Here is a 22441-nt window from a genome sequence, read left to right on the forward strand (position 1 = left end):
CTTTCAAAGGTAATTTGAACGTTTGAGATAAAATTATACATAGCTTTCATTTTTTAACCCTCTCTGCGATTCCTGTGAGCTTTAGCGACGGCCCTCGCATACGCTTCCCTCTTCACTCACTTGACCGCCCCGCTCAGCCCGCAGTCGGAGCGAAGGGCTGCGGTGTGGGGCTGCGGGGCGGGCAGCACAGGGGGCGGGGGCTGGCGGCGGGCGGGGAGGCAGGCGGGAGGGCAGGGAGGGAGGCGGCGGCCGCCTGGGGCTTTCCGCCGCTCGCTGCCTCGTCGCTACCATGGCTTCGCTGCGCTCCGGCCCGGCCTGGTGCCGCCTGCTCGCCTGGGCCGCGCTCGGCCCCGTGCTTTGCGGAGGGTCGATGCAGGCCGAGCCGGAGCCGGGCGAGGAGCCGGAGGCGGACCCGCACGCGCGGCACCTCTACAGCGCCGAGATGCTGCGGCACGGCGCCGCCGCCGCCCCGCACTTCGTCATGTTCTTCGCCCCGTGGTGGGTATCGGAGCGCCGGACGGGCAGGCACGGCACGGCACGGCTCGGCCTGGCCCTGCGCGGCATCTCCCAGCCCGCCTCTTCCCCCGTTGACGTGGCGCCTGGAGGCGGCCGGGCCGGGTCGGCGTGGCGGGGAGGCCGCGGGGTCGCTCTGTCAGCCTTTCGCGGGGCGAGGGGCGGCACACGTGGTAAATGGCGGCTGCAGAGGGCCGGGCCGGGGAGGGGGTGAAGCCTGGTGCGAATCGCGGCACCCGAAATGAGACCTCCGGCCCTAAAATGGGACCTCCGCCGAGGGGAGGCAGCTGGGGTGGGCTGGGCTGAATGGGGACGGCGCAGAGCAGCCCTGTCAGGGCGGTGGGACGGGGGACCCGTGCAAGCAGCCTGCAGGAGCTTTGCACGCAGACTGAGAGCTTTTGTTGTATTAACGAAATTGAGGGTTTGCTGGCTTTCACGTCCCTGCGTCCCCGGCCCTGTAGATACTTTCTTGAAGAAGTTTCATCCTCTTTGCTGTTGGAAATGTGAGGATAAGTTTGCTGCAAAAGTAATTGAAACCAAAGCCTTCAAGCAGTATAAATGATAGTCCCCAAGGCCACAGGTAGTATTAGCAGAGCTGGGGAGCTACCACATCTGCAAGACATCTGCTGGATTCTTGTTCTAAACTGGCATGTTTAACACGAGAATAGTTGGGAGAGCGTGAGTGAGAGAGAACAGGACTTTGATGGACATAACCAGTCAATGGGACAGTAGTTCTCATCTCTGGGCCTCTCCAGTAATTGCTCTTGTTCTCCTTTTCTGCTTCGCTCTCCCCCTTTTTTATCCATATCTGACTTATCCAGTAGTGCTATTGCAAGTTTTGTTTTCAGGGTTGTTTTTTTTTCTCCCGAAGTTTTCTTTGGTTGAGATAAAGTTAATGGGACGATGTCTTCTCAATAGGCACATTTTGGTCCAAAGCTAACCTTTTGGCACCTGGTGCCATTGAGGCACATGTATATCATGATACTGTTTGAAATTAAAGCTAGAGAAGTATTTCCTCTACAAAATGAAGAGTTGCTTTGGTTTTGTTGTTGTTGTTACTGCCATCAACTTGTTTATGACATATAGAGATGTTAAGCAAAAGCTTGAAAGAGCAGATGTCTTCCTTTGCTCTCTGAAAGTTACAAAACGGAAGAAGCTCAACTTGCTGGTGAAGAACCTTTGAGAATAAGGTCAAAGAAATTGCTATGCAGAGCACTCAGGAGGTAATATCTGCATCTCCTCAAGCTTCAACTGACTATTTCACAGGCATCTCTGAAGCCATATGGACTTTTGTCTTGGATCGCTGCTGTAGGAGACCCAATGCCAAAATGGCCACTGCAGAGTCTAGCATATGCTTCACATCCTCATTGTGCATCAGAGAGAGCTCTGGCCTTGCAAACTTGGACCACTCTGTGCCCTTGGGAGGGCTGAGGATCTCTGCCCAACATGAGTGTGAGGAAGCTGTGTCCTTTCCCAGATTTGCTGCAGCTTCTCTGAACGTTACTCTCGTGCTTAACATGCCTAATCCAGATTCCTGGGTCTCAACTCCCTTGGTCTGGACTTCTGACTCCTGACAGGCAGCAACAGGTCCAGGTTTTATGTTAAAGGGGAAGAGAGGAGAACAGGGAAACATACAAATGCTTGAGAGAGATGCTTATGTACACCAGTAGTTTTATCATCAGTAGGATCAGATGGCAGTCTGAACAACATATTTTCTGCAGAATTCTTCAAACAAACATTGCCATGGGCCTTACTCCAGGTTGTTTGGTCGTTTGCCATCAGATGTTTAAGACTTTTGATCATCAGCTTATTCTCGTTGGTATCCACACTTGAACAGGTTTGATTCTCGGTGGTACTAAATAGCTTAAAATTTTGGCCTAGCCAGTTGTGTGCCTACCCTGATTCCTTAGCTGGAAGGACTCTGAGATGAGTAGTTTTCATTGCTTTATTTTGACCACTGTGATCTTTTAGCATATTTTGGAAGTCTACCGAGCTGAAGCATTAGCATGCTGGATTGCCAGAGTTTGTTGTGGTTGTATTGAAATCTCTTGACTGGAATTGATCTCGGCTGGAGTCTTTTATCCAGAGCGGGCTGGTCCTAAGATGCTTGCACCATTATACCTACCTAACCTAGGGCATGTGGGTGTTTTTAAGTTAGATGATGATTTGCATCATGTCTCACTGTGGAGTTACCCTAGCTAAGTGCAGAACACTGGATGTACTGTTGACATCCAAAAACATCTTTGTTCCTCACTAGCTACTCCTAGTCTAGGAAGTCCACCATCAGGTCTTCCAGGGGAGAAGCCCCAATACTGTAAGAGGAGCGTTGATCTATCAGTGTGAGGTAAAGCAGCATGCGTGGTATTCCATAGATACTGCCACAGTATAATAAACTCCAGGCACAAGCACTTGGGGCCCACATTGCTTAGAGTTAAAATGAGCAACCTATCCACAGACTCTTACAAAAAAAAGTTCTCTCCTTATGTCCCGATGTTAGTAGTGTACAAGAAGAAGGACTTTTGTTTTGTTTTGTTCTCAGCAATCTGAATCTTTTCTGTAGCATCTCTTCTGCATATTGATTTATCTTTGTAAACAGAGGTTATGTAGGGAAGGAAAGGCAGGGCTGCTTGTTGATTGCCAGGTCTCTACCATCCCTGCTGGCTGCTCTTCTCTTCCAGTCCCTCTGATATAAAATGGGAAGTGATAACTGTGTAGGTTCAGGAGACTAAGAGAGATGCATGATGTTATACAGGCTTGCTGTCTTTGGTTTTGAGCTCTCAGGTTTTATATAGTCTCTACTTACGTCTTAGGCATTCTTGAAGGAAGTATTTCAGAGACTGTCTTGCCTTTTACTTCTTTAACTATAAACTGAATTTTTATGATAACCAAGAATGGCTAACTAGTTTGTTTCTGATTCAGACATGAGTCTTTTTCTTGTTTTTTTTTTCAATTTCAGCTCATGTAATCTGAAGAAGGAAGGGAATGGTGAACTGTGTAGAGCAGAGTTCATGGTGTTAAATGTGAATAAGGCAGCTTTTTTGTGTACTTGAAAAAGAGTGTGAATTACTTGAGATTGCCTTTCATAGATTTCCATGCTCAGTTATTGAACATCAGTCAGTATTCACTGAGAATACCAAGTCCTCCTCTTGGAGCTCCATGAAGGGTTGGTTGAGAGTGTTCAGTCTGAAGTTAAATATTTAAGGAATATTTAAGTTTAGTAATAGCTCATTGTATTCCTTCACCATTATAATTCAGAATGAGGTTATATTTGTCTGTGTGGTGGGAATATATGTTACCGAGCGTGACCAACTGCAACAGAATCTTACCAAGATTGAAAGATGGTGAGGTTTTTGGGTTTTTTTTGTCTTAATGGTATCAGGGAAGCTGGAAAGGTATGAACCTGGTTTTCTATGAGTGGACTCAGCCAATTGTATGAGTGAAATTGTTTTAAATGGGAGATCTGAAGAGAATAAGAAACTGTTTCCTCTGACGTCCTAACACCATTTTAGTTGTTTAAAAGTTGACCTTGCAGGTCATGTCAAGGGCAAAAACAGCTTTCATACTGGTTGAAAAGTTTTTGGTTAATCCAGTGACGTATTTCTACATGTACTGAAGGACTGGCAAAAGCAGCCCTGAAAGAGAAATGGAAATCCTTCTGGAAGGACTTCTTTCCTGCTGCTTAAAAGACACAGTATTTCGAAATGTTGGAGAGTAGAGAAAGCTGGTCAGCCTCGTGTGATTTTAATTCTAGGCAGCTGGGAAATGCACAGTGCTTTTCTTAATAGCATCACTAGGTTCAGAGGGTGCTCAATGGGCTTTCTCTTGACAGTTTTTACAAGGCATTTGCAATGTTGTCACACAGTACATGATACTATTCACTGTTACTTACTGTAGCAGTGTTTGAGTAATGAAGAGTTCCAACTTAACTATTTCTAAATGTATCAACATCTCTGATTATTCTGTGTATGGCTTTTCCAAAGATTCATTCTCTTCTAAAGAGAGCAACTATAAGGAAATATTTTGTTCATGCTGTTGCAGGTGTGGGCATTGCCAGCGTCTCCAGCCAACTTGGAATGATCTGGGTGATAAATACAACAACATGGAAAACCCACAGGTCTATGTTGTTAAAGTGGATTGTACTGCAGACACTCCTCTGTGCTCTGAGTTTGGCGTCCGAGGATACCCTACGTAAGTATAAAAGGAGATCTGGTCCTGTGTCTTTCTGTTTTAGTTTTCCATGATCTTCTGCCAACTTGTTGAAGCTTAACTTCTAAGCTCTGTGTTTTGGTAGTTTTCTCTGTAGCCCCGTGAATCTCTTATATTCCATTTAATCCTTTTTACTGTCTTGCCAAGTATGATGTGATATATGCTACTCTTACTCTTCTTTCTTCCGAAGAAACTGTTTTATGTCTTGGAAATGACTGTTTAAATAAAGGCCAGAATTGTCCTCTTTTCTCTCATAGTACCCTGTTCTCAAGCACCTTCCACAGCCCATGTTTTTCAGTTTCCTTCCCTGGGCTCGCTTTGTCTAGTGTTACTGCTGACCTCAGCAACAGACCGAACTTGACATAAACCCGTGGCTACACTTGCTTTGATGCAGATGAGTGCCACTGATTAGAAGCTGAGAGTTATAAATAGCCAAGTCCTCATTGAAATAGGAATTGTCCTTAAGGGCAATCTGTGGCTTAGTTCCACTAGAAATACCAAGAAAGAATGAATTTTACAACTTTATTTTAGCATCCCCAGAAGCAAACACTGATTGCATTTGTATGTTTGTATAGTTTATATTGTGGCACCGTTCCTTATAAAATAGAAAGAATGGCAGAGACTCTGAGAAAGGAAGAATTGAATGGTTATCTATTATCATCTTGGGATACGTAATATCACTTGCATTGTGTTGCTTTTCAACACTTTCATATGTTCATTTTTTTCCAACTGGTGGAACGAGAAGAGAAAGGAAAACATCTAAATAAAAAAAAAAACTGTCTGTTTTTTAAATCCCCTGTAAAAATTAATACGGGAATGAAAAAGGTGTTCTAAGTTCTAGATGTTGCCCTTCAAGTTGAGGGAGATGTGTGATGTTGAAATGAATAATTAGGAATAATCAAGAGAGCCTGTTGCTGCAGCCTAAGCAGAATAGCTGTGAATTAGCAAAGCGTCTTAACTTCCTTGGAATGTTTCACATGTGTAGATTTTTACTTCACTCTTTTCTACGTTTTAATCCTTTAGCTTAAAGCTGCTTAAACCAGGACAAGAACCTCTGAAGTACCAAGGCCCTAGAGACTTCCAGGCGCTGGAAAACTGGATGTTGGAAAAACTGAATGGGGAACCATCTGTAAGTGAAAAGGGAATAGGAAAAGGAAATATTTCCTTCTGCAGACTTGCTGATCTATCTATAGGTTAGGTTTCGCTCTCTGGCAGGAAGTCTGCTCCTGAGAATAAAAGTCAGGTGAGAATAACGATGTGGAGCAGCTTCCACATAAGTTAGAATAATAATTAAATCTGATATCCTATGAGCTACCTTTTGTTCCTGTATTTAAAACTACAGGAATTTACATAGTGCAGTTCTTAATGTTTAGCGTTTTGATATTTGAAGATTGAATTCTTTATGTCAATTCATTTAACACCTTTAGGCTATAATGTCTCTGGAGTAAGAAAAGTGATTTATCTATAATACACGATAAATTGCATTTATGTTGGGCATAATTTCCTCTTAACAATGTGGGATGCTATCTTTAGCTCGATTATTAGCTGATAACATTGCAGTCTACAGAAAAGGATTAAGCTAATTGGTTAAATAAGTTAAACTAATATCATCTCTAGGAAAACCGTTGAGTTTAGCACTTCCATATATTAGACAAACCTTGCCTAAAACTAAATTTTTAATTGCTGTTGCTAATCAAGATAAAACTACATGTTGAACGCAATTAGAAAATGATTATACACAAACAGTGATATTTTTAATGACTTTACATTAAATGCTTAACTAATTCATGAAAGGTACTTTGTGGTTCTTAAATTATTCTTTCCCAGTCTAACCTGGTATCTTGAAATAGCTTTTTGCTTTTGCTAAGTGCCGGTGTGTTTGCTGCAGATTACTGGTAAAATATTTGCTCTTCTGCTCTTGCTGCCTTCATGGGACCACTAGGTTCCTCTTTCCTGCACTACAGCAGCCAAAAATTGCTTTTTCATTACATATTTTTAAATAGCCAAGATACCATTGATACTGGTTTGGTGGCAGACTTGAAGATAGAGAGTTACATGAACTAAGTGTATAAATATATGGCAATTACTGTGCACTGTGGCAATACTACAGCATCAGTGAAGGCTGTTTTTCCAATAATGGTGACAGCTCTTGTCTGTGTGGTAGTCTTTTTCACGTTTTGCTTTCAAATATCAAGCTAAATTGGGAGATAGCTTTAGGAATGTAAATTTTCAGGCACTACCATAGAATGGCATGGTACAGGAACCAAATATTGTGTGTTTACTGTTGGAGACTGGTAAAAATTAACTTTTCTCTTGAATAGGATCCAGAATCTGCTGTGGAACCACCAAAAGCCCCCGAACCTAAGCAGGGAATGTATGAACTCTCAGCAGACAATTTCAAGACGCACATAGCAGAAGGTAACCTCTTTCACGTGCATGAGATACTTGTTTACAGAGACTTACCTAGTGGGAAGTGTGAAACAGAAATGTTAGTTCTTAACGTACCTCCTTCCCACTTAATTTTCCAGTAATGCCTCAATAAAGAGGATGAACCTACATGCTGTGTAAAAATGCTGTAGTTTAATTACGTACACTTTGCACACCAATAGAAAGCATAAGAACAGGACTCCAACCAGAAGGCTTTAGAGTTAAGGTCAGATTAAATTAACAGTCTGTGCCCATGTGATAACATGAATGAAACAGACACTAAAGCTTCCTACAGAAACCAATTAATGAATTAGAAACACGTTAAGTGTAAAGGAGGATTTTCTGCAGGAAATATAAAATTTCCCTGTATGTCTGCCTTAACAGGGAATTACATGGAAATTACAGTAGATCTTCGCTCAGCCATCAGGGAAACACTAAGTACTAAACAATTTGAGAGTCTGAGCAGATTCTGTCAGTTGTTACATGTAGTGCACGTGTGAATGTTTTAAGATGTGTCCATTGGCTTTCATATACCATTGGAGGAGGCATTCTCACGGTGATATCTGATAGTCGAGCAGCTTTATGATGGTCTGTAAAGCTGTTGTCCTCTCTTGACTTCAGCAGTGCTTAAATTTAGCTGAAGGCTTAGGAGTTCCACTTGGAAGGTTGACTTTGGTTCTTAAAAATAGTCTCTACCTTTTTTGTGCTGTAGGGCTAAAAGATGCATTTATTTTCTTTCAATCAAATTTTACTATCACAGACTAAATGATACCGAATAGCTGCTTTTGACTGTATGTTCTTAATTAATTCATGAGAAATTTCAGTATGGTCTTTACTTGATCAAAGCAGAGCTAGTCAACCATTTTTGAAGGTATTCCTGATGCAGAATAGGCAAGTTAAGACTAATGTACTTTTGCAGCTTACATTTCCTGGTGATTTTGTGGTATCTCTTGTCTGAACTCCTTCATAGAATCATAGAATGGCCTGGGTTGAAAAGGACCACAATGATCATCGAGTTCCAACTCCCCTGCTATGTGCAGGGTCACCAACCACCAGACCAGGCTGCCCAGGCTGCTGTTCTTCTGTGAGCAAACCCCCGAACCAGAAGTTCTACAAATTCTAGCCCCCACAGTGGTCCTCAAAGGGTTACAGTTCTATTAAAAAAAAAAAAAAACACCTTTCCCACAATCACTGTCTTTTTCCTTCAAATTAAGTTGTTGATTTTTTTTTTTGGCTTGTTTGTTTAATTAAATTCATGTTTATTTTGTATTAAGAGAGCATTGCTTTGATGTGTGCAAGAGCAGGCAGCAACTTGAATTAATAGTAATCCTAATTAAAGGAAAGTATATATTCTGGTAATCTGCAATTACGACAATACTTTTAAACAATGCATTAGTGTGAGGCAGTAGGGAGACTCTCCTCATCAAACACCATGAAATTCTACAAAGGCAGCAGTTTTTGAAAGGTAGAAATAGAGTTATATAATGAAGAAAATTACTTAGCTCAGGGACACAATGCAGTTGTGTTTGGCTAGAAATCTTTAAGTTGAAGTCCAATTTATACTTTGATTTATGCTGTTATAAATACATATGCCTTGGTTCTTTCTACTCTGTAATAGGACAAGTGATTGACTTCTAGAATTAGGTATTTTAGAAAACTGTTAGGTTAAAAGTGCCATAGTTCTAATACCTCATTTGTTGGCTTGAGGTTGTAAAGCTGTTTGGATCTTCAGGGAAATTGGCAACACTGAGAGACCGCATACAGCTTTGAAAACCTAATTGCTGAAATATTCTGCCCTGGCTTTTTATTCACAGTGTTGCCTATCTTTAACCCAGGAAATACCATGATAAATTTGCAGACAGAGATTAATACCTAGCCTTTAATGGCAGCCAAATTAATTCCAAAAGAGTTAAATCTTTTTCTTTGTCTTTGACTTCAAAGGTAATCACTTCATCAAATTCTTTGCCCCTTGGTGTGGTCACTGCAAGGCTTTGGCCCCAACTTGGGAACAGCTGGCTCTGGCCTTTGAACATTCAGAAACTGTAAAGATTGGCAAGGTAGGTGATGTACTCTTTTCTTAATTTGAAGATGTTTTGTGCATACAGGTGTTTCAGTCAACTGTTGTGCTGTTTATTCTGTGATTTGGAAATAACAGCTCTTAAATCCCTTTATAGTCATAGTTCCTATTTTAATTTTATGATGGTTATTTTCTTCTCGCACATTCAGTATTTTACTTCATGTTGGAAGAGCTGGTTGTTTAGTTACCATTAACAGGACTCCCTCATTTTAAGCAAGAACTTGTTAGAAACATTGAATGCTCCTGCCTGTTTTTCTGAGAGATTTGGGAATAAGTCTAAATACTTTTTAAATTTTTCCTGTTTATCCCCATTGAGCTTTCTAAAGTTTTCAGGGGGTCTCCCACCCTAAAAACTGATACCTTGTCCTGCTTTACTATTTCCCTTAGGGATGATAACCAGATTCTGTGGTGTATTTACCATGGGAGCTTGATATTTGTACATGGAGTGACTTCTATGCAGAGGTATGGAGGTGGTCTGGCAATTCTAGTCACTGGCTTTATTTGCTGACCCATACCTAAGTTCAGGTTGCTAATGATGTGAATCTCCCTGTACTTGTCAGTAGTGGAAAGCTGACAGGGCTCAACTTCCATATCCTTAAGCTTTCAGATAGGTTCGCTGGTCTGAATGACTGCATGACACTTAGCAGTGCTTCGTGTCCCTCAGAGGGGCAAGAAACCAGCAATCTCATGTCTCTGCTGTCACAGTATTTTCAGCTGTTACTAGGGGTGATGAACTTGACTTTTGTTTGTTTTTTTCCCTATGAAATGCTTTGATAATTGCTAATTCAGAAATGCCATAGATGCAGAGAGCAGATCAGCGTGGTTAAACTCCAGAGAAGACATGTATCTACTTTTGAGACCAGGTTGATATAAAATACACTCCCCTCTGAGAATAAAGTATCAGAAACGAATGTTGCTTTATACCCTTTGCACCAAATTTGTAAATGCTGATTTACTTCCAAGAGCTCAGAATGCCTGATAAAATCATTGCTTAGCTTAACTATCTTCTTGAAGTTACCATTCTGTTATCCAGAGAAATATAAAGCAAAAATTTTCAGAAATCATATTCAGCTGTCTGTGGTGTTCACAGTTGTCCCTGTTACTGATATTTGCTCTCTAATAAAGCCACAAAGATTTGTCTCGAAGCCTAGTCAATTTAGTTTAACTGTACACATTATGAAACTATTTGAAATGTGTTGGCTAAGATTGTAGGTCCGTAATTAAAAAGGAAATACAGCTGTTTCTAAGAAGGCTCAACCATGACCTTTGTGTAATCTGGGGAAATACTGTCTTAGCAGCAGTGCTATCTGCTGGCATGGTTGTGTTTAATATTTAGAACCAATCAGTGATCTGGGTCAAAGTATTTCTAATGTAAAATTCAAAATCTGAGTGTAGAGTAAAGACTTAAGTGCCTAAGTTATCTGTTTGCTTTGCTTCAGAAAAGATTATGAGCAGGTAACTTTATAGACTGGTTTATGACAAATTAGAATTGAATGGTGCTATGCACTTGGAATTTCCTTTGGAGTCCAGTTAACTTGCTAGCTGTTGGCATGTCTTCTGATTTTAAAGAGTAATCTTACTTTTAGGTGAAGATTTATTGGCTTATCCATTTTTTAAAAGCTCTTGCACGTCAGTATTCCAAGGATTTGTTTTACTAGAAAACTTAAGTTCCCATTGTTCTTTGCTACTACTTCTCCTTTTTATCCCTCTCTCCCTCCATTGTCCCTCTTGAAGTCAAAGCAAAAACACACATAGCTCCCAATAACTCCCAATGACACAACCAAAACACTATTTGGAAGGCAGAAATAACTGTTCTCAAGAAAATACTTGGCACTGGCTTTTGCCAAGCTATGTATTGACTGTTTGTCTATTTTTCTGGGATTTTTGAATGTAAGGGAGGCTATGATGCTTATTGTGTGTTTATTTTATGCACTGAATGGTTTGTAATTTTTTCTCAAAATGTAGGTCGACTGTACCCAGCATTATGAGGTCTGCTCTGAAAATCAAGTTCGTGGCTATCCCACACTCCTCTGGTTTAGGAATGGTGAAAAGGTGAGTCTGCAAGCTCAGCAAAAGAGCAGACTCTTTTGTCCTGAATAATACATGGGCTACGCTTGGATCCTGGGAAGAAAGATCAAGTGGTCGTATATGAAAGTCCTCTTGTGACACAAAAGATGTTGCAGGTTCAAACTGGTACTAGAAGAGATATACTGGATCCACAGCTAAAAGTTAGAATGTTTTGCTGTGTTCTCTGTAAACAACTGATCGGTGTTGATAAATCTGAAAGCAGTACCTTGAAGCGTGCTACTATGAGAGAGAATTTTCCCTTTGTCTTAACACTCTACCTCCTATAGAACACTAAATGAAATAGGAATAATAAAAATATATGCAATTTTCACAGTATGTATCAAAGGGTACCATGTTCTGACGTTTGGGGAAAGTAAAATATTTACATACTGCGTATTTAAATGCTGTGTATGTGAACAGCAGCAAACATGCTATGAATTGTAGTGTTGCTTATCATGTGCAACTGAGAGAGAGCTCGAATTGGACAAAATGGCACATCCAAGGTTAGAAGCATTTTCAGTTAGTAAGAATCTGGTCTGTTCATGGATTTGGTTTGAAGAACAGGAAATGTTCTGCTGGTGCTCCAGAATGATTTTCCAACTGCTTTGTTTTTATTTTTAACATGGCTACAAAGGGCAAGATAACTTGCCAGAACTGTAATGACTCAGTGTTGAAAAGTTAGCTGTGTTTTTTTCAAAAGCCAGACCTTTTTTTTTTTTTTAATCCTTCATAATTATTGAAGTTTAGCAGTGAGTAAAGGGTGCAGTGAAAGAGCTCGGATCACTGCTATTGTATTTGGTTAAGATGAATCTCAGCCATTCGTCTGAACAATGTATTTCTCTTGACATTAAACTGGCCTGTCTCCACTAGCAGTGTTGGTGTTCCCTGGTGACTTTCTGCCATCATCATTGCATGTTTGTTTGTGGGTTGATACAATATATTTAAAAGTAAAAAAACCCACAAGAACAGCAGCTTTCCAATAATGAAACACAGAGATTTCTGAAGTCCTTCTAGCCAGTATTGTACTGTTCAGTAACATGGAGGAAGAGGAGGGTGGTTCAGCCATCCAGCATTGTTGTCCATAATGCCGTCACCCATTCTGTCATAACTGACTGGCATCACAACACCCATGTTGGTTAGAGGTAGCAGAAGCCCTGTGAGGAATGAATGTGGATTGACCCCGTCCTGCTATAATGGATACGAAACGGAAGGTAGCACAGTGAGCTGGTGGGTAGGGCATTGCAGTAGTGGCAGCAGTGCCAGTGGGTCACCACTGCTGGTGCAGATTTTAATGAGTGTGGCATGCAGGCTCTGTTCATCGCTGGTGAAAATGAAGAGCCAATAGTAGTTGTTTTGAAGCTGTATCAAATGGTATTATTGTGCTCTTCATAGCTGTTGTCATTTCCACGGAAATAAATAGGACGCATTGCTTTTGGAGTGACCTATGTCTGTACTAGGTTAACTACTCATGCACACTCACACAAGCTATTTGATAATTGTAGGGTGACCAGTACAAAGGGAAGAGGGACTTTGATTCCTTGAAGGAATATGTGGATTCCCAACTACAGAACTCTGGGAAAGAACCACCAGCAAGTAAACCCACAGAGGCCCCACAGCCGCCTGCAGAACCCACCCAAGCTGAGGTAGGTGCTCCTGCACTCTGCAACCGTATTAACAAAGTTTCAGCAGCCTGTCCAAGTTTTCCATGTGTTTCTCTCTCTGTTAGACCCACAGTTTCTAGATGTAAGCTGGGCCAAGTATTTTCTTAATTTTCTTTTCAGCAATTAGCGACGGGAATCCGACCATAAATCTTACTGATACTTTTACTAACCTGATGAATTAGAGAATGTAATGAATAACTACCTCCTTTTATTTTAATGGTCTCAATAAGTGATTCAGACAGTGTGGTAAGTGTGGTCTTGTTTGGTGTGCTGAACTGCTGGCACCTCCGTATGTGTGACAGCATACTTTGTTGCTAGGGAGATGAATGTCACTTGTAAGATTCTCACTTGAACCTTAGGAGATGGCATGCGGTGCTGAGCCACTGAAAAAAAGCCACATTTCCATTCTTACAGACTATCTGCAGAAACAACAAACAGGCAAAGATGACAAAGATTGATTTAAATGTGTTAGGGCAGTGTGTGCTGTGGCAATAAAACTCCTTGGGTTTTGAGGCTTATTTTAATCCTGGTTGTAGCAGCTGTAGGGGTTACGAATATTGCCAAGGACTGTCAGGAATAACTCCATCATCTTTGCATAGCTGTGCTTCACGTCATGTAATTTTTTGTCTTTTTTCATCACTTCTGCATTTCATCTGCCATTTTTTCTTGCAGCTGAACATAAAGTTGGTATGGTAGAATAATTAGGGACAATTTTTAAGCGTTCCACGTCATCAAACATGGAAAACACAATTCTGCCCAAAAATTAAGGGATGGCGATTTACGCTTCTTTGTGATGTAGATTGTACTTACATAATTAAAAAATGTTTGTATTATTAATGTAAATACAGTTTATATGCAGCTTCTCACAAGAGAATATTACCTTTCCTATTTGACTTCTTCCAGTTGAGTTGCTCATCTTGCTTAAGGTGGCTTCCAAATAGTAATGTTAAGAGATGCAATTTTCATCTTCCTCAACATTTTTTTTTTAATTGACCTCATATTTGGAAGACATTAACAAGCTGGTGTTAGTACAATGCAGAAAGTAATTGGTCTTCACTCTATTTTTAGAGAAATAACATAAACTACATGTGATGCAAATTCCCACTTACACCTTGACTGCACCACTGTACATGCAAAAGGGAAAAGATGGTGGGGAGACAGGTTTTTTTGGCTAAGTAATAGTAGATGCAGTGTAGAACTAAACTTTTTCTTTGCAACTTTACATCTCAACTCAGTATTGCCACCATTTCTTGGTTGTTCATCTTCAGACACCTTGGTTCTGGTTTTCTTCTCATCAGTCTACAGTATTCTAGCCCGTGTAGCCAGGAAGCACTGTCTGTGACTAGCAGCCACATCTGGTACCATAGGCAGCAAAAGCCATGAGTTCTGACTCCAAATCTGTGTGCCAATGTTGTGTTCCAGCCCTGTGTGGGTTCTTATCTTATATGGACATACTACATGTCAGTCCTTTCACAAAAGTTGAACTTTTATATCTGTGAGACTTCAGTGCTGCCACACTTCACCCAAAGTACTCAAAATGATCCAGATGTGTTAAGGCAGAGTGACCAACAGATGCTGTCATTGTCTGCATTCAAGTTTCTTTTTGGCTTCTCTTCATAAAGCTTTCACTGCAGAATTGATAATCCTGGCAGCTGCGCTCTTGTGTTTGTTTTGCTTTCATTTGAATTTGAAACCTTTATAGGCATGAGATTCACTCATTTATTTATTTTGAATCCCTCCCATCTGTAAAGGTGTCACACAAAAATCCAGTTAGTTATGGTTCTGTGCTCTCATACAATGTGTGAGGCTGTCTTTAAGCAGCGTGCAGTCCTCCCTTCTCTCCTGTGCCACTGCTCCTGATGTTATCAGGAGGAAAAATTCTTCATGGCATCCATGTGAGTCTGGTGTAGTGATGTTCTCCTGGCAGGCAGATATGTGTTTCTGGTAACAGCTTTCTCTGTGTCTGCAACATGGGGATATATAGCAGAGGGAGATCAGCTGTCAAGACATCACTGGTATGCCATAAATTCCTCATGGAACAAGCTCTCCATTGGCCATCGCAGGCTGTATGCCAACTGCTCTCAGCATTGTTCTTGAAATGCTTACATGACAGTATATTGAAATGAAGGTGATTTCTTTCCATTACTTGTAAGTTTGCCTGTCGGTAAAGTCCCCTGAAAATGGGGATGTTTTATTTCTTCAGATACGGATCTTTCTAAGGACGGAAAGCAGCTAAGGGGTAAATGTGAGGCATATTGCTTTTAATCCCGTTCATAACCATCAATAATACTGTTTTTCCCAGTTTGAGTTTTCCTCTCAGGTAGCTAAATGCTCATTTGGCCAGTGTTAAACACACAAAAATGATTTTACTTTCCTTTTTTTCTTTTTTAGCAGGCTGCAGTGCTGTCCCTCTCTGAAAAGGACTTTGATGAAACCATTGCTAGGGGAATCACCTTTATTAAATTCTATGCTCCATGGTAAGAAGTTTGTATCTGCTTTTCAGAGTTATTGTTCTAATTTGGGTGGTAGTTGTTGTAGGCCTTTGAGTTCTCTGTAGTACTGCACTTGTTGTCTGGATCTAAAGTGCAAATTAACTGAAAAATGAGTGCGTTGGCAAGAGTTGCAGCAAAAAATTTGGTCTCTTAGCTTTCCTGGGATTCTTCTCTGTGGAAAGGCTGATAGAGAGGCTTTACCGTGTTAACCTCCAGCTAATGTCAGGTAACAACAAGAGTGAAGCTTTCTTCACAGGCTTAGCATGCTCCTATGCCTTGATTAGGGTAAGCTGAAGGAAGGCTATCAGCAGTGCTGGTTGAGAAAGGAGAACGTGCCAACCATTGGGATCCCTGCGCCACAACCAGCCTTTCTGGGAAGCATTACTTGAGCACCTGAAAATTGGTACAGACTGTAGAGCTTTGGATAATGGGTTGTCACTCTTCAAATATCTGATTAAGAAACTAATTGGCACAAGTGACAACTTTAACACTTTATTAAATGTTCCGTGTAATGTATTCTTACAGCAGCCTGTGGTAAAAATGATTGATGCAGATCGTGTAGGTGCACACTGAGTTGAAAGCATTGGGGAAAAAAAGTAATGATGTCCTTCCTATCTGGCCTCTGCCATCTCTGGCATGTCCAGCAGAGCCTGGCATTCAAGCTGGGATAAGACCCTATTTGTATTACAAAAGCACAGAATATTTTCCTTTCTGAAACTAAAAGAATTATTAAGTTTCTCTCTCTGGTTTTTGGACTTTACCCTATACATGTCTGATGGAATTTCAGGAAATTTGTTTGTTATCTTTCTCATCCATTTCCTGGATGAAGAAGAAGAAACCCAGTGTGGGAGGACATAAGGAAATTAAGTTGAATTTCACTGTGTGAAAGATAATGCATCTCTGATTTCAGACCTGCCATTCCTTGAGGGATATAGAAAGATCTTTTATTTGTGGCGGTAGATCATAACTATTGCAAAGCAACACAGGCAAATGCAACCTATTTTAAGATGTACTCAGGAGTATCAAAATATTGCCTCTTAGCTTTGCCAGTAGGTGTGACTGTGTTTCTGATTGTAAGAAAGAAGTACTAGGGAAAGTTTCATTTCTGTGTAGTGTAAATGATGCAGTCTTTTCCAGTGTTGTCACCCTTTTTACTGCAGTATGATTTGCTGCCTGTGTTATGTCTAGATCTGCTTTTGGATGTGGGAATGTGTCTGACACCACTGTGTTAAGAAACAGCCCCCACTCCACACACCTTCACGTTAACTCTGTTTACTGCTCTCTCTTCACTTCCTTTATCCTTTCTGTGCACTGTGGGAGACTGAGATTGATTCTGTGCCCGTTCTACTGTGCCACCAGCAGAACTCGTTAAATTCAGTATTCAGTCGACACCTGTGCACAGAGCAGAAAGATTCTAGTTGGAACCCAAAGCTTGTTGGCAGACGTAGGAATTGGCCATCTGAGAATCTTCTAGAAAAATCAGAGATAACTGAAAACAACTGAGGATTTGTATTTACGTTTTCTTAATAGCATGGCAATTTAACCAACTTGTGATAATCTGATGGGGTGTTGCTGGAAAGAATCATGTTCTTAGTCAGTATGCTCTCCCTGGCTATAAAGTTTAGAAAGCTACCATTTAGGAAAATACTGCTTATATTTATGTAGCTGATATGTAGTTTTAGCTCTCAAAGTCATGCTTATGTATACAGTTACGGTGCACTGCCTATAAATGACATTTTTCTCTTCCAAGTGAATTAAGTTAGGCTGGGCTCAGCAAACACTGTTATATTGCTTGCTAGTTCTGTCCTTCAGATAGTTTTGGATAAATATTCATGTTAACTTGCATAATAAGCATAAAAATCATCCTGTTTCTGGTAGGTTTTGTGCATGGTCAAAAATGTCTTTATACTGTTGTACATTAACAAGGTCGTTTAAACATATGTAGGCTTGTATTAAATGAACTTTTTAGCAGAGACATCTTTCATTGTTTTTGTGAATCCAGTTCTAGCTTCAGGGCAATTAAAGGGCTGTTCTAATTACCCAATTGAGGTGCAGCTGGTTAGAAAAGAATGAGCACAGCCTTAAAATCTAAAGTGCTTTGGGAGTTCTTCTCGAAGGCAATAAGAAGTTCAAGTTATTAACTTGGCCAAGCCCTGTTCAAACTATCAACAGCATTAATACTTCACTGTAATTCCTGCCATGTTACAGCATCATTTTCTCTTTTGACACTAGACCTTCAGTGTGTACTCTGTGGACTGCATTCTCATGTTACTACAGAGGGAATATATTCCCTTATTCTAGAACATAAGGGGAATAAAGTAGAAATAGGCTTTTTGGTATTGTTGATGATATTACTGGAATTATTCTATATGTAATGCAAATCACAATAGGGTCTGATATTCCTTCTGCTAAGTGAAGCTTATTAACTATCACACCACTCCATTGTGGCTGTACCTGAAAGCACAGTGATAGTAGTTAGACTTCAAAGTAAAGTTCTTCCCAGGAAGTTTATGCACTCTAAATGGAAAAGTGCATTCAACTACCAGCGTGTCTCTCAAACAGAGAATCTGTGCTGAGAAATGTGTCTATTAAAATTGAATTTCCAGCACTAGGAGATGCTGCTTTACTCGAGGAGGCAATTAGGAACTGGAGGAAACTCAGTAGGGAAATTAAAATCTCATTTAGGTAATTAAACTCAGGCCATTTAGACTAAACGTAAATGGCATATGCTACCTGATGAACTATTATTAATTAATTCATGGTTTGAAAAACTTAATTAGTACTGCAAACCTCCTATATCTTATTCAAAACACATTCGTATCTATGTGATCGTGTTTTTCATTTAAAAATTCTCTGTGCTCATCTTTATTTGGTTTTGTTTTCTTCTGTGAAGTGCTGACAACCAGAATACCATTCCAGAAGAAGAGAATGAAACTACCTCAGTGCTGTACTTAGAGATATCATTCCCTTTTGTTTCCTTAGCTCATTTAACAGACATAAAGTGCAAGGGAGTTGGAGGCCTAAATCATTAGGGGATAGGAAAGGCAGCTTGTTAAACTTACAGATATTGCAGTAAGACAGAGATAAACGGGAAGGTGTATCTGCTAAACAAATCTCTCTCTTTGTTTCTAGGTGTGGTCACTGTAAGAACTTGGCTCCAACTTGGGAGAGCCTTGCCAAAGAGCAATTTCCAGGTTTGACTGATGTCAAAATAGCAGAAGTAGACTGCACTGTGGAACGTAACGTCTGCAACAGATTTTCTGTAAGTGTGAAAGAGCGGCGATGAATTGGATAGTATTGTGTAGCAAAGCTAGAAGCTCCAGCATGCAGCCCAGCTGGCTGCTGTGTTATGAGTGCCTGGTATTGGCACAATTGTGTTCTCCATTAGCAAAAACAAACAAAAACGTAGCCCAGAAATGCACCTGATGGCACAGTTTCATTCATTGATAGTTTGCTCAGACTTGGTCATTCTCACTACTGGATAAAGGTGAAGGAGGCCCTACTTTAAGAACGAGCAGCCCTCTGAAACCAGTAGTCCTGTGGTATAGCCACTGAGATGTTCTCTTCCTAGAAAATAAAGGTTGGCTTGTGGATCTGGTGGCCGCACAATGGAAGATAAAGTGGGCATTCCAGTTGCTGATGGAAGAGCCTAGAGTACCATGTATTTTCCCACTTAACAACTTTTAGAAATTGCAGGTTGGCAGTGAAAGTTCTGGTGCTTTTTTGTTGTGGTTTTTTTCTTTTTCTTTTTTTTAATTAAATTGGCTTATATTTGTTCAGAGTGGTTTGGTAGCTTTTCAGAGTCAGATAAATACCAGTGAGTCTGGAGATCAGTAACAAGTTTCACTGTTGTGTGTGTGTGTGTGTCTTTTGAAGGTACGTGGATACCCTACGCTTCTGCTTTTCCGAGGTGGAAAGAAAGTCAGTGAACACAACGGAACGAGAGATCTGGAATCACTGCATAGCTTTGTTTTGCGTCAGGCAAGGGATGAATTGTAATAAAAGTCTCAATGCTCTGTCCCTGGCTGTCTCTGTACAGTAGTTGAGGGATTTAAGTCATTGCTAATTTTCAAATAGTATGTTGGGGGGTGGGGTGGGAATTGGGATTTTTTTGTTCTTTTGTTTGTTTTTAGGAAATGGAATGTACTGAACATTGGTATCTTCCCTCTGTGTGTGTTAAAGACAAGATACCCTACTTGGGAAGGAAAACTAACAAGTAGTTACTGTGCAAACAGAATATTTTCAGTATTAGTAGTATTGCTACATTTCTGCATTCCCGCAATGAAGTGTAAATGGTTTCCATTCAGACTAAAATACATTAAGAAAACCAAATTAAGGGCACCAGCAGAATATTTTTGTCTTCAGGTTAGATTTGGTTAAAAAAAAGCAATCCTTACAAACTGCACGCTATTGCTAGAAAGCTAAAAGCTGCAGCTGTATTAAATAACTACTGCCTCTACAACGGTACTTCCAACCTGCTTGTCTTAATATGGCTGCTGCTTAAGAAATGGAAAGTCACAGGATGCTGAAAACACACATTTGGAAGATACCAGGCCACCATGAGCTGGTTGTTTCCTGTTAATCCTCTCAGCGTGGGAGGTCTAGCCATAATGAAAGCAATGGTACTGTAACATGTGCCTGAACATTACTGTTGCCATAGTGTATGTGTCAGGTGGATGTTTTTTGTTGTAGACTGCTTCTTTTTAGCTCCAGAGGAGTAACTATGCTCTACTTTATATAGAGTCAAAGTGAACTGGCTCTATTATAGCTACTTCGTTAATATTAAACGATCAGTTAGACCTCAGAGCTGATTACATGCATTTCCTACCTTGACCTGAATCCAGACTTTGTGTTGACCTGCTCCTTAGTCAGAGCACTTGGAGAACAAGTAGTACAATGTAAGTAATTTTTCCACTCTGCTGTTCAACAGTAGTCTAAAATAGTTCCCAACTCTTCCTGAGCCTTAACCTTTTTTCCAGGTGTGAGTAAGTAAGTGTCGCTAAGTTTGAATGTTAGGCCCATGCACTCCGTGTTGCCTTGGATTATGATACGGATCTATTCTTTGGTGCACAAGATGCTCCATGTTTGACAGTTGAAAGCCAAAGAATGTACACTGCAGGTACTGTCACAGTACAATGACAGCAGCAAACCAAGGACTGAATTCTGCCATCCCGTGTGTGCACAGAAACTCATGGAATAAGTATGACGGACTACAGGCTAATTTGACTAATCTGTCAAAATGCTGATTTTATCCATCATATGGAGTAGGTTTGTTTTCATTTTTAAAAAAAGCAAAACAGTAATGAACTTGGAAATCAGTGGATAGCTCCTGGGACTTCACTGTCTGTCAAGAACCTTTTGGTTCTGTTCAATCTAAAAATGTGCAAGGGTGAAAAATCCACAGTGGAAGCTAAGTGTTGTACTGGCAGATGTGTTAGATCAATGTACATACTTCTGCCTTAAAGGAAGCCTTTATTATCATGTTTTTAACAACTTTCTAGTGAAGCACAATCTCATGAGTTTCTTGTATAAAATCGAAGTGATACAATTGTTTACACTGAGATTTTTCTAAATAAAAACTTTTTTAAAAAGCAGTCTTTCTATAAATGATACAGCACAATGAATATACAGTGAAAAGTGCAATAAATTATAGCTTGTATTTACAAGAAGCCTTTTAAATGCAAGAATCAGAGGTAAGTGCATTTAATACAAGTTTAATATTGATCGAAACAATTTGCTGTTAGCTTCTGCTAGACAAACCGTGGCTACTGTATGAATGTATCCTTTATACCAGTTAGTTAGTTGCGTGAGTTGAAGGGGAAAGGCTGGCCAAATATTTGAATAAGTAAGTTGCTGACCTTTTGTCTTCCTGTAAATAAATTGTCCAACTAGAGAACGAATGGCCCCTAAACTTTTACGTCTGAGTTACAGCTGGAGAAGTGTCCAGACTTCCTTCCTGGGCAAGTGGTAGTAAGATGAGGCAGCTCCACTCAGGGAGTGGAAGGAAGTCGTGTAAGAACAAGTAGGTGAAGTTACGCTACTCACAGTTAAACGCTGACCAGGAAAGACCAGCCACGGTCCAAGTTCATGCTAGTCTAACATTTCTAACACAGGGTGCAGCCAAGCCATCTTACACTTGCAGCATCAGATTTAAACTGTGCTCGTAGACCAAGGGACCCAAAAGATTTGCTTTGGCACAATTTAAGATGCGTACTATCATGACAGGTTTCAGAGGAAACAAACAGGAGAGGTGTAACAGCTGGTCTTTATAGGCAAAAGGCAATTCCTACCCTTAGAAATTTCATATTACTATTGTACACATGGTATATTCTAAGTCTGATGTAGTAACTGCTTTCTGTAGCAACCCTCTCCCCTCAAAAACCCCACTGGTTTCAGGTGTTGGATGTCCATCTGCTTAAACTGTAGCACACATCCAAGCAACTGATAAGGCCAAGCTGCTAGGTGAGATTAAGACCATCCCAGCCAAGTAAGCACGTGTGCAGGCATATTGCTGCTTTGCGAGCTCCGGCGCTGCAGAGCTGAGCGGCCACTGCAGCATAGGGTCGCATTTTAAGAATTCCAGCTCTTTGCTCATGCCACAGCGTGTGGTTCCACAAGCCCTTTCCTCACACAAGGCACATAAATGGTGATTTGAAAGGTGAATCATCAACCTTATTTTTTTTTTTCCCAATGTCAGGTAGTTCATGAAAGTATGGAAGGTAGCATGGAAGTTCATGGTAGAACCACAGAGTCCACGTGAAGACTTTGTCAGTGACATCCACAGGCTCTTACTACCATATTCCTGTATTTCTTCAAGATTACATTAGAATTATCATCGAAATAAAGAACTGATATGGCATTTAGTTTGGTAGGTGCACAGCATGGTTTGGGAACGTAATCAGGATTCATAAGATGAACCTGTTGTCGAAAAGAAAACATAATTGATACGATGGTAACTCACTCACAAACTCACCTATGGCTTTAGCACAGGTCTTGCT

The 22441-nt window shown here is 40.6% G+C and overlaps 2 protein-coding genes and 1 non-coding gene across 5 annotated transcripts in view; 2 read left to right on the forward strand and 1 right to left on the reverse strand.

Moving 5' to 3' along the window:
- Positions 1-265: 265 nt before the first annotated feature.
- Positions 266-21037, forward strand: TXNDC5 (thioredoxin domain containing 5). 3 transcript variants are annotated; one of them, NM_001006374.2, is made up of 10 exons: positions 266-498; positions 4552-4701; positions 5743-5848; positions 7041-7137; positions 9088-9203; positions 11189-11275; positions 12793-12933; positions 15343-15428; positions 18576-18705; positions 19320-21037. In NM_001006374.2, the coding sequence occupies exons 1-10, from the start codon at positions 290-292 to the stop codon at positions 19440-19442; spliced, it is 1245 nt and encodes a 414-aa protein (NP_001006374.2). In that variant the 5' UTR covers positions 266-289; the 3' UTR covers positions 19443-21037. The 3 variants fall into 3 exon arrangements, with proteins under 3 accessions (NP_001006374.2, XP_015131374.2, XP_015131375.1); XM_015275888.4 differs by having other exon boundaries at positions 15346-15428; XM_015275889.3 differs by lacking the exon at positions 266-498 and adding an exon at positions 587-686.
- Positions 8837-8942, forward strand: MIR6571 (microRNA 6571). The gene has a single exon (NR_105438.2). It is a non-coding gene; the product is annotated as a microRNA 6571 (primary transcript).
- Positions 20899-22441, reverse strand: part of BMP6 (bone morphogenetic protein 6) — an 85848-nt gene continuing 84305 nt past the window's right edge. Inside the window, exon 7 of the mRNA XM_015275997.4 lies at positions 20899-22361. Coding sequence (XP_015131483.1) covers positions 22212-22361 — 150 coding nt within the window. The 3' untranslated portion in view covers positions 20899-22211. The remainder of the gene's footprint in view (positions 22362-22441) is intronic.

Source organism: Gallus gallus, chromosome 2 (genome assembly GCF_016699485.2).
Source record: "Gallus gallus isolate bGalGal1 chromosome 2, bGalGal1.mat.broiler.GRCg7b, whole genome shotgun sequence".
Classification (NCBI taxonomy): domain Eukaryota; kingdom Metazoa; phylum Chordata; class Aves; order Galliformes; family Phasianidae; genus Gallus; species Gallus gallus.